Raw genomic sequence first — 17619 nt, forward strand, 5'->3', positions numbered from 1 at the left:
CTTTTTTGAGTTTAATGACAACATTATGGGTATAAAGTTTTTAATTTTTGATTGATGGGCACATTGTACAATTACCTTTTCAATTTTAGCGATGATTACAATGAAAACATTAGTAACTCTGATGTTCATAATAGTTATAGGGTAAGCTTTCAGCATGGGTCACATTCCGGATGAAACTCATTCGAATATGTCTCCAAATTAGTTGAAGTTTAAACATATATTAATAATTAGACCAAGATGAAATGAAAAAAATAGATTGTCCAGTATCAACCAAGGGAACGGTCCAAACAACTAAACATTAAAATTAATTTTTATATTATTAAACTCATTATTCATTCAAATTTCATAATAGTAGAAATAAAATTTTAAATTTTTAATGTTTTAAATAGTTTTTAATTAAAAATGAAAAAAATAACTATTCGAACTGAAACTGGCCCAATTCGGTTCGTTCCCGTTCCAAATTTGAAGTAACTGGAACCACCGGGTCGGGTCTGGTGGGAAGGCCCAATTCCAAAATCTTTGACGTCCACAGCTTTTGCTGTCGGCCCCACTCTCATAGGGTCAGGGTTGTGGACTACGCTCCCGTGTTCGTACCCGCGCGCTCCGTGATGGCGTGCGACCCTCGGCGCGGCCCTGCCCTCTCGTGTCGCGTCACGGTGATGGGATTCCAACCCAGAAACTTTTCATTCACCGTTACGTCTTGAGCCAACTTTTTCACCTGCCGCGCGCTATTGGCGAGAACGACGGTATCTACGTGGGAAACGCTTGTTGGCTCCCCGCTTCATCCAATCATGAGATTGAAATGAAATTAATCGAGGGTAAATCACTAGGGTTTAGGACAACTATTGTTACGAAGCAGCATCTCTGCTGCTCCAAAGTGCCAAAGCCAACTCTCAAACCTTAACGTGCTCCGTGAGTCGGAAAGTTAGGAGCGGTGCTCATGTTACAGGACTCACGAACGACCACAGGCACGGGCGTCACAGGTGGTGCCCATCAAGCAAGCGAGGGATACGTTGCAGTCGCCGGCGACTCGCCACATCCCCAGCCGTATCTCTATCGAAACATTTATCTTAACAAGTTTGCTGGCTTGCACATGTACATACTTGTACATAGTATTTAGAAACGAAGATATATTTTAAAATATATAAATATTTAAATATTATAGATAAGATAATTTTTCAATAGAAAGAAGGAGAAGGTGGTGATCCGTGGATGCATAAGAGATAACCAAATCCAATTATAACTTCCATCTAATTTGCAACCACCACACGTCACAGCTCGAATGGTAAGTATTTAAAGATTAATTATATGTCAACATACTTTTGTTCAAGATAACATTAAACGAGAGCTCGGAGGAAACTTACCGCGATGCTTCAAAAGGAAAGGCGGGAGGAAAGTGGCGTAGGAGGTGATGCATCGTTTCGCATCCCCTCCATAAAATATCTTCCCCTGGGCCTTTATGTTTCTGACCTTTTTTACTTCATTTGCTTCGCCTCGAAGAATGGTCAGAAACGGGGAGACCTCCTCGGTGGCGTCGTCGCCGTCTTCCTCCGTCCTAGCCACAGTCACCGATGGCCGTCCGCCGCTCCCGGTGATGGCTTTACGGGACAAGATCGTCGCCAAGATTCTGGGGAATCGGGTGACTCTTATCATCGGTGACACCGGCTGCGGTATAATCTCAATGCCATCTTCTATGGATGATGTATGATCGATCGAACTTTCGTCGTCGGTGTCTTAGGTCTCCTGCTACTGTTCCTTGTTTATATGCTGTTGCAATTCGCCTTTTGTTTCGTAGAATCGCGTCGTTTGAGAGAAAACCTGTGATTCTTTGACTACTGAATGATTACGTTAGAGATGTTTCTTCTTTCTATATAGAAGTTTGATTTCTTAAACCATGGCAATGTGGATGCCATCAATAACATTCCTGCTTGTGTTGACATTGAGTTCTTTGACCGTGGTTTTGAGAAGTAAACGGTAAAGGAAAAGCATGGGGGTTCGGGTTTACATGAGTACCGAAGTGATGTTTGTCGCTTTGGTAACGAGGAGTATTTACTGATCCTACTACAGGGTAGATGCGAGAAAGATTGTTGGTTCAGTCTTTAGGTTTTTGTTTGCTATTGGTTGGGGTAAAGCTGCTTCTCGAGGATAAATTTTGTTTTAAGACAATGATGGCGATGCTTAAGTATATTTTCTTGATGATGGGAGTAGAAAAAGGGGATGTGACGATGCCCGTTTTAAGACAAAGATTGTTGGTTCAGTGAAGTTTCATTCTTCATTTTATAGCCCTTTTCTTATATCATAGTCCCCCTTGTAAGCACAAAAAGTCATTCTAGAATAAATATAAATCAGTGATTTAAAAAGCGCTAGGTGCCAAAAAGGCGTTAAGGTCTAAAAATGCCCGAGGCGGTAGGCGCTCACCCGAGCGAAACGAGGTACTAAAATATAAAAATATATAATATAATTAATAAATATAATTATTTAAAATTAATAATTTTAAATAAACCTAACAATATTAATAGTATACAGTATACTGTTAATAGTATACTGTTGTATATTGTTAACAATATACAGAAGGAGAAGAAGGAAGAGTGTAAGGGGGTGTTGATCGCTGACTGAGAAAAGAGGAAGCGGCGGGGGGAGCCGGAGCGGGAGAGTAAGGAGGCAGCGGCATCGGGAGCGAGAATGTAAGGAGGTAGCGGGAGCGGGAGCGGCGATAGCGGCAGCAGCGAGCAACGGGAGCAGGAGCAGGAGCGGGAGCGGCAGCGGTTGCGAGCAGCGACAGCGGCGAGCAACGGGTGCGGGAGCGGCAACGAGCAAGGTTAGGGTTGGGCAGCGATAGCTGATATCGGTTTTAGTTGGTTCGATTGAACCAACTAACCACCGGAGACCGAACCTGACCTAAAATCCTGGTTCGGTCGCCTGGTTTAACCCAGGCGCTCGCCCGAAGCGCCCAGCGCCTAGGCTCGGGCGAGCGCCCATGCGGCGCGCTTCAAAAGGCGGCGCCTCTTTGAAGCGCACCACCTGGAAGTTTAGCGAGGCGCTTGGGCCTTGTCTCGCCTCGCCCGAGCGCCTTTTTAAATCACTGATATAAACAAAAGAAAAAAGAAGTAATTTGCTAAAGTTAAAAATAATAAAGATGTTCAATCCAAAAAAATGTTAATCTAACTTAAAAGCTAATCTTTTAGTTTTAACCAAAGAGATTTGGCACAAAATTTATTGATGGTATTCGTTTTTGCTGTTGTAGCTCATGTTTATGATTATCAGAAGGCAGCAAAGCTGTAAAATCAACATAGATTTCTTTTTAAAAAATAAACTTTTTACAATTACATTTATGCTAGATGTTCAATTGAATGATTGTTACAAAAATCATGCTACATTGTAATCATGCAGGTTGTTCAATTAAAAAGTATGAGTACAAAAATCGTGATGTGATCATTAAAAAAGGTAAAAGAAAGAGAACAATTTTTAATTTTTCTTAGTTCTTTTCTGTGTTGATATAGGATCAAGGAAGTAGTTAGGAGAGGGCTGTAACCTCTGCTACCTTGAAGAACATTCTGATTGCTCACAGTAGCTGCTGCTTGAATGTTAAATTATACAAGAAAAGAAATTAACAAGACAATATAGACTGAGTTTCTGTTGTGAAGGAGATTATCACAGACCATGGTACTTTTTCTGCATTTATCCTGTATGATTGACTAGCCTAGGTCAGGGCAGATGCTGGTCGAACCCATATAAAGTTGGACGAATATTACTAATCCGTGTCAATCTATCAGACTACCATGTTTACCCTCTAATATTTTGTTGTTCATCTAAGTTGTCTTTGATGAACTGCTAATTGGTCTTTATGAAAAGGCAACATTTCTATAAAAGTTAGAGTCAAAGTAGTCCTTTTGGGTTTTTGGCCAATAAATACAAGTGGTGGGTCAAAGTGTATAATGCTTTGCACATGAATTACAAAAGGAGGATCAGATCGTAGGATGGAATGTGGTTTATACCATGGTGTTAAATATTAACCCATTATTAGTTTCAACAAATTGTTGGTCTAGTTTGGAAATAGTGTATAGGGTGATATATCAAACTCTACTTAATATCTGAAAATAATCACAACAAATTAAATCAATGGGTGTCAAATTTTATGGTTTGTTATTGGTGCTTGACGCCAACCGATAAATACAGATTGATAGGCATGGTTCACTTTAACAGTCCGTATCGATGTACCGATTAGTTGTTGGTGTGGTACATACCAAGCTATACCGAGTCATACCAAACATGTCGACACATGGTATATGGGGGCATATTGATGTACTACCCATATTGGTCCCTTATTGGATTGGTACATGTTGTTGAGTGGTATGGAGAACCTTGTTGATAGGTATTTAGGGGTCTCACCAATATTCAAAACCATTTGCTCATACCGTGGGTTTCAGATGTTGGACAAAGAATTTATTACGGACTAGTTTCAAGCAGGGTTCTCAATTTTGATGTGTACTGCTCGGTATGGGTGGTATGTACTGGTCCGAGAGGATATCGGTACACGGACCATCCTCTACTAGGCAATACTAGTGTTTTGACTGGTACCGAGGCGTACTGATAGATATCGCCTCGGATTTCGACCGTTACCGAGGCATATCGATCGGTATGCCCTGGTGTGGTAGCTGAAGGTATTTTTACGGTTTTAGGGTATACCATCGGTACGCCCTAGCGTACCGACAGTATATACATGTACGTATCGTATCGAGTAGAGCTCAGTATGCCGATACGGACCAGTATTCAAAACCCTGGTTTTGAGTCCATTGTACTTGTAAATATAACATATATTTTCACCACTCGAGCATTTGTCAGAAATCAAGAATTTCTTCTTCTACCAATATGTAGCAAACTTTACAAGCCCTTTATAGACATTCCACGTACAAAATAGTAAGGAAAGTAAAGGAAGAAAAATAACAAAAAGAAATCTATTACATCTTTCATGTTGCTGATTGATGCTGAAAGATCTAATTTTATTCAAGCTCCTATGTATTTTGAAGTCCTCATTCCTGGTCGATACTTGATTGGAGAAATTATCTTCCTCAATTGCAATGATTTTATTGGAGATTAGTTTTCATTTTATCCAAAGATATTAAATTAGTCACCATCAACCATATTGGTTCAGGATCTAATTAGAAATTGCAATGTAAGAAATTTTCTTTTCTTCCTGATGGATAACTATAGATTTAGAATTGAATGCATCTCCGATACAAGATGACTATTGCCTATAAAAACCTATAATTTTGACATTTCGCAAAATTATTCTATATGCAATAAATTTCAAACTGTTATGATACTGCATAAAGAATAACGAAACAGGAAAGATAAACTAACTTGAGACATAACATTAAACTAACTTGAGAGATAACATCAACTTTGTTGATATGCATCAACATTGATGCCATTCTCTTTGCAAATTCCTTCATTTTATCTCAAATATTAAATTTATCATTTTAAATATATAGTGATTTTGCCAAAAATTAAAAAGGCATGAAGGAGTTGATCTCCATAGGTCATAAGGTATGAAGCGAGGTTTTTAATTTTGAATGATATCGCTTGTACTGGGTAGTATGTATCGGTCCGCTAGCAGATCGGTACGCGGATGCCCACTACCGGGCGGTATCGCAGATAGGGGCTGTTTCCGTCTCGTTACTATCCGAAATCGATCGATGACAATCGAAGGAGGAAGAGAGAAGAAAAGGGAGAACTTGGAGATCTGACGTCACTATCTCTCGACGATCCCGATCCGTCACTATCCTCCCTCGCAGGATGCTGCAGATGATATGTCGCCTCCTCCTCGTTTGAGGCGACGATGCCTCGGTATTGTCGGTGACTTCTCCTCATCCACGCGGGGAGAAGAAGCCTCAGTAGCGTCACCGAGGCTTTGCGAGGAGAAGAAAACGAGCAGAAGAAATAAGAAATCGTTTCTTCTCCCCACTCGGGCAGAAGAAATGAGGCAATGTTGGCGACTTCTCGTAGGGAGAAGAAATTGCCCAGGCTTCGAGGGGAGAAGAAACCGAGCAGAAGTAACGAGGCGATGCTGCCTCTCTTTTTATTTTTGAACTTTTTTATTATATATATATATATATATATATATATATATATATATATATATATATATATATATATATATATATATATATATATATATATATATATATATCGAGCGGTACACTTGAATGTACCGCTTGGTATACTCGTACCGTTCTATATCGAGCTGAACTCGATACTCCGGTACGGTACGAAATTACGAACCTTGGTATGAAGTGATGGTTAAATTTAGGTGAAATGAGTGGAAGTAGAAGTTCAATAGAAAAAAAAAAAAGATAACATGAGGGGGTTGGGGTTAGTTGGAGTAGAAAAAAGAGAGGGAAGACAGAAAAAAAAAAAAAGAAGAAAAAGGAGAAAAATGAAGAGAAACAAAGGGCTCTCAGATATGGGAAAATGTGATAGGTTACTGCCAAAAGAAAGGTGAGATAGGAAAGTGGGTACACTAGTTTGCTGATTGGCCACATTCATTTAATCTATCAGGAAAGAAAACATGATTTTGGAGTTTAAAAATCCCCCCTTTCTTTTTAATTCTGTTTTTTGAGTGTCTGAAATATACATTCTAATAGTAAAATATGAAAACAGAGTTTGATGTATTTGAGACAGATATTTAGAAAAACTGTCTTGAAAAAGCTACAAAAAGTCATTGTACACGTTTCTTATAGTTAGTTATAGCATGCAAGCAACCGACTAAGTTTCCATCATAGGTGTAACAGCCATTGAATTCATGAGTAGTCAGAAAGGTTTCACAAGAACAAATAAGTCATGTTAATGATTAATGTTTCCTACTGTGAGATCTAATTTTTCAAATCTCAACGAAGCAATGGCGACGAAAAGGTCCATGTAGTCGATCGACTCGATCCCAAATATTTGAGACTTTAGTTTTATTGTTGTTGACTATGAGATCTAAACTCTTTCATTTGCTTTCTTAGTTGGTCAAACAGTTAATTCATCATTCAACTATTATTATGATTTTAGTTTAGAAGTAAATATAGGACTTTCTTGGTGAGTATCATAATAGAAACCTTCAATCATACAATTTCAAATTAAATGGAGTCAGATATATTTTTTTCTTTATATACTGCTATCTGACATGAATTATGAATTTTTAACATCCTCTTTAAGTTTCATTGTATCTACAATAAGTCATCAATTCATCATATGCAATTCTTTAATAAACTTACAACTAATCAGATTAATGAAATTATTAACTAAGCAAAACCTTATTAAAATATTGCATATCAATGTTGTTTTGATAAACTCTATGATCCATTAGAAATGTTGTTTTGCATATTTGGAATTTGTTGGACTTGATGGATGTATATAACCTTTCCCATGTGTATAGGTAGGGAAATGAAGTGGCCAACTGGTTGGCCAGATATGCTAGGGAGTCTCAGTCTTTTATATTTTGGAGATGGGAGTGGCCCTCTTGGCTGAGTTTTTTCTTACACTCCGATACTACGGGTGTCTTTTGTAATGCTTTAATATAGCTAATCTAATCTGCCGGGTTTGAAAAAAAAAAGAGATTGCATATCAAGATTATAATGCAGCTCCCAATTTCTAGACTAGGTTTGTTACCATTTTTTGCCATAATTGGTGCCGAAATGCAAAAAAACATCTCAAATTCTTAACATTACTGAGCTTCTTATTTCCCCAACTACCTAATAAATTGTTTATTGCTGGATTGATCTTGCTATGTGTACAATTACTTTCTAGTTTGTATTTTTTTTCTTTTTTCCTTTATTTTATGCATTGCCATTTTATTATATTAAAGGAAAGAGCTCCCAAGTTCCACAGTTCCTCCTTGAAGAGAATATCGAACCCATATTATGTACACAACCTAGAAGATTTGCAGTCGTGGCAATAGCTAGAATGATAGCTCAAGCTCGTAACTGTGAAGTTGGAAGTGAGGTTGGATATCACATAGGCCATTCAAATGTCTCCGACATCAGTTCGACTAGGTACTCAATCTTTCCTTGACATGTATTAGCACTAATTACATTGCAATGATAAATAATACTGTGATCATGTACCAAAAGATAATCTGTTCTGCCAAAACCTTTGACCTGTGTTCTAAGTCATCCTTATTGATAAGAAAATGCAAATAGCTCATGTTTAATGTGGACAAGAACTTACATATGTGCTACTTTTTCTTGTTTGGTTTCTAAATTCTTTAATGTTATGACTTTTCTGATTTGTATTACTTTCATCATGAACTTAACCATTTCGCAAAGGTTGCTATATTACATTGTCAGCCTGTTTTTTTTTTTTCGCTTGGTGTTAAATTCTAAGATGCTTTACTTTTTCTTTAACTATCATGTGACAGATCAAAAATTGTTTTCAAGACTGCTGGTGTTGTATTGGAACAAATGCGTGATAAGGGATTGACTGCCCTAAAATATAAAGTTATAATTCTTGATGAAGTGCATGAACGGTCGGTGGAATCAGATCTTCTTCTCACCTGTGTGAAGCAACTTATGATGAAAAACAATGATATGAGGTTAGGACCATGTGCTGCTTTTTCTTTTCTCCAACTATCATATTATAGCCTATACTAAATATGCAAGGATTGTTCTGCTAGTTGGCTTGAGCCACACAATGGAATATGTCCAGTACATGGCCATACCAATTTTTGCTCTCTGCCAGATGGCAGTTGTATGTTTATTGACATGATACAGTACATTCCATTTTGGGAGGCACTTTATGCCTTGAAACCACAATCCTTGGTTAGATGATGCTAATTTTTTTTCAAAAGCATATCTGGTTGAATTTCACACTATGGATTCTTTTGTATAGAACATTCAACTACTGTGATTAGAACATTATGCTTTTAACCATTTAATTTTGGTATCTCTCCTATCGATAATATTTCTGATACTATTTTGTTTACATGTAGGGTTGTTTTGATGTCTGCCACAGCTGATATTACAAGATACAAGGATTACTTCAAAGACCTTGGTAGGGATGAAAGAGTGGAAGTGATCGCAATTCCTAATGCCCCACAGCATAGCATCTTTCAGAGAAAGGTTCTATATCTTGATCAGGTACTTTACATTTCTATCATTTTGTCTTATTTATGTTGGTTTAACAATTGATTATTGGTTTGGAGTTATTATATAATTGCTTAGCGGACAGGCAAAATTTCTAAATCTCATTTGGAAGAATAAGTGACATTCATGATCCATATAGTTAAAGATGCTGATTGTGCTTGAGGATGTCAAAGTGTCATTCTTAGATTCTTTCTTGCCTTAGAAATTACCATTTTTTAGCTCATGATTGTGATTTCACATTTAAATGACCAGGAGATTTACGACTTCTGGAAGGTCTCCTGAGATTTGGCCAACAATTTACTGCTTAAATTAGTAGACAAGTCTTGTGGTAGCAAATACCTACTTTGTGATAGCTCCAACAGTGATACTTGGTTCTTCCAGCCAACAAAAAAAATAGAGGGTGATAGCGAGAGTTGTTGTCCCTCTTGTTTAGTGGATTACCCATTATATGGTGCAATGGAAATATCTTTGAAGGGAGCATATATAGCATGTGTTGTTGCAGTCTGTAGGATCTAGGAACTTGCCTTGACTACTGAAAAATAATTCTATGTGGTATTTGTTGATCGATTTGGTTCACCTAATTCTTTTAGTGATTTTCTAGATATGATGGCCTAGAAATGGAATTTGTAGTACTCATGTGCTTCCTGTTAGGTGGCTTGAGACCAAGTTAGTCACAGATAGGAATCAATTTGTATCAAACTCGAAAACATTCTCAAAGGCCAGCCTATATCATTTTTTGTGGTACCTAATGGTTATTCTCCAACTCTCAATTCAAAGAAGGCCCACATAATTGTTTTTTCTTAAGCAATTCTTTTGCAAGCAGATGCATTTTTTTATACCTCTATTATGTTGATCATAAACAGTAAGATATCCTAGATGTTGGCTTTTTGTGATGAAAGCTTTTTATCACTGAGTGCTGATACATGCCAGGTTAGCTCAAGCTGGATCAGACATCCAGTATGGTATGTTGACCAGTTTAGAGCAGACATATATTGTGAAGAGTGTGTTGAAGCACTTTCAGGATGGTTCAAGACCTTATTTCAGTACATGGATGAATTGGTATATCTCTGTTGGTGAGCCTTGATGATTGATGGATGTTAAAGGGTTGGGGCTCAAGAATGGTGGAGATAAGGCTTGAACAAGTGCAAAGGTAGGCTGATATCTTGTTACGAGTGGATGAATGCACTAGCTTGATGGTTGGATCATGCTAGGAACAGGAAAAAAAAAAGCACGGAAAAAGAGAAAAAAACGTGGATATTATAGATAGAGGATAAGAAGAAAACAAGAAGCTTAAACCATAGAATGAATCACATGTTTGTAAATTCGAGTACTGTCTACCCTGAGCAGTAGATTGCTTTATGCATGATATAAATCCCTGTTCACGAAATTGTCCCTCAAATGCAGAAGCGACAGTCTTTGTCACTTAGATCAACTAATGATCATTTTTTACAAAAAATACTAACTCAAATCAATTGAAATTGTAATCTAAATCAGTAATTTTTTTTATTAAACTGAAATTTCTTTAACAAAAAAGAAAACCCAGAGCTCGAAGCCTTGGCAATGCAGGGTTTGCAAAGGTTCAATGAACGCAAGCTGACCTCTATAAATAATTAAAAAACAGAAATAATTAAGATAAGCATATACTGAGTTATTGTTACAATTCCACAAATTGAAAAGTATTGACATGCCTTGCACCACTGAAACCTTTGATAGATCACAAACTTGTCATAAACAAGCCTATCTATTTAAGAACTTGTGCCATGAGGACTTAATGGTGCTAATTAATGCTCTTAAAGAGCTCGCTATGATCTTTACTATAAATCCCTTGTACGTGCTCGAAACTGATCTTCGATATAAAAGAACAATTTAGTAGGTAAATCAACCCTGAAAGTTTTCCAAGAGTTTGCTACCTCACTAAGATCTGATGTTTAAAGACCCATGCACAACAGGTTTCTTGAGAGGTGACACCACTCCTGAAAATTTTCAAGTGTAACTGCCACATCCTAGATATCGTCATTTATATGAACTTTATATGCTTGGGAACAGAAAACTTATTTGTATAGTTATTTGTTCATGACAAGGTTTGAAATATCGTACCGTACTGACGTTTCGACATTCGCTCGGTATGGTACGATACTGTATATCGAGCGGTATACTGTTCGGTATATCGCTCGATATATATGTATATATACATGTATATATACATACATACATGTATATATACATATATACATGTATATATACATATATATATATACATATACATATACATATATATATATATATACATACATATATATATATATATATATAATTTGGTGACGTCGCCTCTCTCTTCCCCCTCTTCCCTAGGTGGGGTGACGTTGCCTCGTTTATATATATACATATATATATATATATAATATTTATATATAAAATATTTTTATAAAAGGTGACATCCTGTCCCTTTTTTTCCTTCTCCCTCACGAGCGACGTTGCCTTTTTCGGCGATGTTGCTGAGGCGATGCGATGTCACCTTAAAAAAAATGTATAATATATATATATATACATATATTATATATATGTAATGAGCGGTCCGTGTATCGGTCAGCTGATGGACCGGTACGTACCGCCCGTATCGGGCGGTATTATTCGAAACTCTATACCTTGGTTCTTGACAACAAAGACATGCTTATTTGGTCTTAAGGTTTTTGTGAGGACTTGCTATATTAATTGTCAAAAATCTTTATGGTCAAACTAGTTGACATTCTTAATATATCTTGGATTAAGGGTTCAATACCTTAATGGCGACGATGACAATAATTGTAAGTCACTATGTCCTGAATATTTGTTGTTGGTTACATGAATCTTTTATTACCATTGATTTATATAGAAAACCATATCTTTAGTTAAATTTAGAGTGTTTAAATATATATGTGAAGTTTTTAGTAGTCTTCTTGGGTCTTCCCTTACCTCTCCTTATATATATCATTAATAATAATTGGTTCCTCTTCTATGTACATCTATAGGTCTCCTTAACATATGCCCGAATGATTTTTAATTTTTTTCTCATTTTATTATTTGTTTATATTACAACTTATTATTCACGAAAGACTATATTTTTTCTTATTTTGTATAATAACTGACACATTCATCCCAATATTCTTATATGATGATATAAAATTTGTGTATATGTTACTTATTAATAGTTTAATTCTCAAATCCATAAAACATCGTTGGTTTGACAATTGTCTTATAAAACTTTTATTTCGATGATACAAAGTTTTTTTCTTGTGGGAACTTTTTGTCCGTCCAATTTTTTTGTATCTTTAGATTTGGTGAAAACCAAGGACATTATATCGGTAAAAGTTATCTGAATCTCATAAAATTTCTTGGTGAAAACTTGAAATACAAATTAAGGTTAGCCTTTGATATGCTCCATTTAGTATGTAGCCTTTTGATCAAGATTGAGATGTGACAAGTTGACTTTTGAATTCTTTTTTACTATTTTTCTGTAGTGAAAGTGTTAATCTCTCTTGGTTAATGCCAACATGTAGATCCATTTGATTTCTATGTTGTAATTTTCTTGCAATTGTTTCTTGCTTTAATATGTCTAGTCATAAATGCTTCTATAACACACAAAAGGTCAGTCATCTAGAGCATCGGTAATAAACCACATGAATGTATAATGTGCATCTACTATATTGGATCATATTTATTCTTCATATTCTTTTGGGTTTTTTCAATAAAGTCTATATAGATCTTATAGCTGCAGTTGCACTTAGTTGTAGGTTGTTATATATTCAGCTCAATTTGAGTGCAGCTTGCATCTGAACATTTCTTCTTTAAAACATGCCGTATTTGAGAAAAAAATGAAGCAAATATGCCTACCAGGTTGCGGTACTTCTGGGAATGGATTCAGATTCATTGTCATCATCTTGCAATCCAGGGCAGATCCCTTCTTCCAATGCAAACATGAAACCTGAAGTACATGCGCTTATTCACAAGTTGGTATTGCATATCCATGAAAGTGAACCAGACATTGAAAGGAGCATATTGGTTTTTCTTCCAACATACTATTCCCTGGAGCAGCAATGGATACTTTTAAGGCCTCTTAGTTTGTTATTCAAAGTACATATTCTTCACCGAAGTGTTGATACTAATCAAGCACTATTGGCAATGAGAGTTTGCAAGTCTCACCGCAAGGTACTCCACAAAAATCAATTCCTTATTGCTTAGAATTTATATTTCTGTCTTGTAATGTTTAATGCAAGGTTCGCCGTACCGTACCATACCGGCGTTTCGACCCGGGCTCGGTACCGGTACGGTACGGTATACCGCTCGGTACACCTGGGTGTACCGAGCGGTACACTCACGTGTACCGAGCACTGTACATTGATACAGTGCTACTGTACACTGCTACAGTGTTACTACACACTGCTACAGTACTCGGTATGGTACGGGCGGTCCGCGTACCGCTGGCCTGTCGGACCGGTACGTACCACCCATACCGGGCGGTACAGTCCGGTACGGCAAACCTTGGTTTAATGTATACCTCATCTCCATGTTGATGGGTAAGAGTGGACTACTAGTTTTTTATTAAAAAAAAAAGTTAATGCCAATGGATCGATGTGAGTTAACAACAAAGGCACATGCATGTAGTTGGTATTAAAGCATTAGATGTACAGTCACAACAAAGGCCTTCTAGTGCCGGTTATAAGTTACAAGGATTATAACAACAATATAGTGTGGGTATTATCTTGTCGGACCGATACATACATACTGACTGGAACCGATGTATCGACACATGACACATTGGTATATGTTGAAGAAGAATGAAAAGATAAAGGAAGAAGAGGAGTTGGAGAAAAAAGAGAAGGCAATGGAGGAAGTGATATGGAATGATCTAGTTGAGTTCAAGTCAAACTCTAATTCGACTTAACCGGAGTTCAAGTCAAACTCTAAATCCATACTGATTCAATCGAACCAAGTTCAAGCTTAAATCCGAGCTCAAAGACCAGATCAAACACAACGTAAATCTCATTCGAGTAAATCGAGTTCCAGTCAAAGTCCGATTTAGCTCATTCAGAGTTCGAGTTGAACTCTAATTAAATCTCAATCCTGTTTAACCCAAATCGAGCTCGATTCCAAGCCCAAAAGACAGATTTGATCAACTCCAACCTGCAGCAAACTCAATCCAATTCTCACTCGGATTGGGAGAGGAGTAGGCAACCAAATTGAGGAAGAGAATTGTGGCGTCGACCCTAGCAATGGAGTCCTAACCTAGGTAGGACTTCATCCATAAAAGGACTAGGAAGAGAGTCCTAACCTAGTTAGGACTCCACCCCTATAAGCAATAAGAAGAGGGAGTGAACATTATGAAGAGGGAGTCCTAATCTAACTAGGACTCTATCCCTCCATCTATAAAACAAGGGGATGCTCAACCCCTTTAACTCATCGAATCCAAACTAGACACTCTTCAAGTCCCAGTTGGCCCTAAGCAAAGTCCTAGTCGAAGAGAGAAGAGAGGAGAGAAAAACGAAGAATAAGTTGACAATCATCAACCTTCCTGTAGCAGCATGTTTGTTGCAAATATTCTTCCAAGAAGTTGTTGCTCCCTAGTAGCCTTCCCAAGATCCTTTGACAGTAGCAAGAAGAGGAGAAGATAGCAGAAGAAGAGAAAGAAAAGTTAACTTGTGACAACTCTTAGTAATCTCGAGTCCAACAACTTCTCCAAACAGTAGCATAATAGCTACTGCAACTCTCAATAAACTATGAAGGAGAGAAAGGGAGAGTTCGGTGACAAGTTTGTAACCCAAATAGTTCGTGATTGTCGCACGAGAAGTTCGAGCCTTTATCACTCTAGAAGCCTTTGCTTAGTTCTCTGTTTTAGGTACCTCTATTTTAAAGTAAAGTAGATTGATTTTGCCTTTAGATTTTGTGTTTTCTACAACACAAGATGCATCGTGAATTGCTCATACAGGTCTGCTGTTTTCATATCATCGTTCCTCGCTTGTGGATGGTTACCACTAGGCAAAGAGACAAAGCATCGGGTGATAAATTACACTAGTTGGAATTTCAACTTCGATCATTGATGAAAAGAGGCCATCCATAATGGAAACAAGCAATCCAACAGTCTTGGTGGACTTCTGCAAAAGATGGAGGTCATGATAGGTTGGTTCCAATCCTAAGCCATCCCAACAACAAGAGACGATGGAGATATACACATCACAACGAAGGAGAAAGCCATCCTCATCAAATTTTGAAATTGGTTTGTTGAAGGCATGTTGTGGCAACAACGACAATGATGTTGTGATATCGATGAAAAAAGTGAGTCTTCGACCCTTTTGAGTTAAGGCTTAGATTGACATATCATCCTATGATGATACGATCGATGCTAAGGTATTAGATGTGTGGCTTGATCAACTTGACACCTATTTTACTCTCTATGGGTACAACAACAATGAAGTCGTGCTTGTGTGACTTAAGTTGATTGGGCATGCTCTAGCATGGTGGAATGTGTAACTCTGATCTTACACCGACGATGAGGTGACTTGGGGTTAGTTTAAAAGGCTCGTCCGATAAGAACTCCATTTGATGGCCTATATCGAAAATTGGTCGAAAATATGACATCACATGTGCCAAGAATCGAAGCAATCGGTGTAAGATTACTCCACCTAGTTCCGACAGCAAGCAATGGCGCTTCAGATTTCTCTTGACGGCCACTCAATAATCATTCAATATACCATTGGTCTACATGGTTAGACCAACACCAAATTGAGCCTTTTCAAGGTGTTTGACATCTCGGGCCCTGGTGGGACAATCATGGTGATCGAAAGAAAGATTAGATACTACAGCGAGAAGATTGCGGAAGGCCAAGCAAAATTTTGAGTATGGTAAGAATTCATCCTCCTTGAGGAAAAGTGATCTTTTATATGATCATTATAAAATTGTTGTAATCTCAATGAGAAGTGTTGGAAGGTTCATCTGGAACTCTTTTCGAAAAGGTGAAAGAAGAATGATCAAAGTTAGCGAATAGCAGTTGCGATCATTGATGACAACTCCATCGACCTTGCATCGGTATCTCATCGTAAGGTCTAAGGTTATATACTCGAGTTCGACTTTTGGTCCAAAAGTTCTAGAAGAACTCTTTACTATAATGATCCAGGTGAAACAAGAGATCATTGGTGATGTCGAATCTATGTTCGACATCGGTTGCCAAACAAACCTCATCTTAGTGAGCTCAGTGTTGGATCTCGGATTTTGATAATAAAATCAATTGATGGATTAATTGATCTAATCCATATTATTGAGTTAAGTGTGCAGGATTAACTACGATAACCAGAAAACATAAAGCAAGAATACCGGAGTCAAGTTCGATGGACGTTTAAGAGTCCGAAGAATTGTCGGAGATGCTGTCGGAACCAACCGAGAAGAAATCGGGAACTTGTTGGAATTTTCGGAAGTTCGCTGAAGAGATCGTCGGAGGTTCGCGGAGATCACCGAGAAGGCTTGGCTACTCGTTGAAGTCATCACAAGATCGGGAGCTTGCTGGGAGTCCGTCGGAAGAAATCCGAGGTCATATCGGAAGTCCGCCGGAAGTTCGTTGGAAAGCTCGCCGGAACAAGACTCGACGTTCGCGGTTGAAAACTTGCTTGGGATGTTTTTAGTTATATAGTTCACATGTAATTAGGATTAGGATTAAAAGATAAATCCTATATCCTGGTTAGGGGTCAACTGGGTCCAAAATTAGACTTGGTTTGGGCTAAATTTAAAGCCCAACTAGTGAACCAAAGAGTCTGGCGGTGGCATCGCCCAGCACTTGAGAGCCAAGCGGTGGCACCGCCAGTACACTGTCAGTGTCAGACACTGACAGGCGGTGGCACCGCCAGCATCGGGAACCAAAGAGAATTCAAATTTTGGAGCCCTAATTTGAATCCTCTTTAGGCCTATAAATACCCCTCAATTCTTAGTTGAGATTACAACTTTTTGAGAAGCAATTGATTGAGAGAAAGGTCTTAGAAAAGTCTTAGCAAGTCTTGTTTTCAATTTGCTAGAGTGTTCACCTCCTTTCTTGCTGAAAATTTGTAAGAGTGTGAACCGCTTGTAAAGAGTTGTAAGAGGGGTATTTACCCTTCCCCTTCAAGAGATTTGCTAGTGGAAGGTGGGAGCCTCATCGAAGAGGGCCTCGCAAGTGGATGTAGGTCATTTGACCGAACCACTTTAAAATTGGTGTGTTCTCTGGTTTGCATTTACTTATTACTATTTACCTTACTACAAACCTTCATATGTGCTTTACTTCCTCATTACTTTTGCTGCACACCTTTACGAACACGCTTTCAAGATAAGCATTTCCGAGTTCGGTTTTTTATCTTACGAAAGATTTTTCCAAAATCGAAATTTTAATCCGCTGCACTAATTTACCCCCCCCTCTTAGTGCACTCCGATCCTAACACTCAGTTCAGAAGCTCGGTGTTAGGACTCTAGCTAGGAGCGTCCTAATTGAGAGGGACAT

General features: G+C 37.9%; 1 protein-coding gene across 4 annotated transcripts in view; it reads left to right on the forward strand.

Moving 5' to 3' along the window:
* Window positions 1–1430: 1430 nt before the first annotated feature.
* The window catches only part of LOC135674057 (zinc finger CCCH domain-containing protein 4-like), a 70162-nt gene continuing 53973 nt past the window's right edge, over window positions 1431–17619 (forward strand). For 2 of the 4 annotated variants that reach the window (XR_010513490.1, XM_065183488.1), the window contains exons 1-5: window positions 1431–1670; window positions 7850–8036; window positions 8402–8575; window positions 8972–9119; window positions 12999–13310. Coding sequence is in view for 1 of the 4 variants with exons in the window: in XM_065183488.1 (XP_065039560.1) it covers window positions 1460–1670; window positions 7850–8036; window positions 8402–8575; window positions 8972–9119; window positions 12999–13310 (1032 nt within the window). In the remaining 3 variants the exon portion in view is untranslated. Of the gene's footprint in view, window positions 1703–7849; window positions 8037–8401; window positions 8576–8971; window positions 9120–12998; window positions 13311–17619 lie in introns of all 4 variants that reach the window. The other 2 variants (XR_010513491.1, XR_010513492.1) reach the window with 2 other exon arrangements.

Source organism: Musa acuminata, chromosome BXJ1-5 (assembly GCF_036884655.1).
Source record: "Musa acuminata AAA Group cultivar baxijiao chromosome BXJ1-5, Cavendish_Baxijiao_AAA, whole genome shotgun sequence".
Taxonomy (NCBI): domain Eukaryota; kingdom Viridiplantae; phylum Streptophyta; class Magnoliopsida; order Zingiberales; family Musaceae; genus Musa; species Musa acuminata.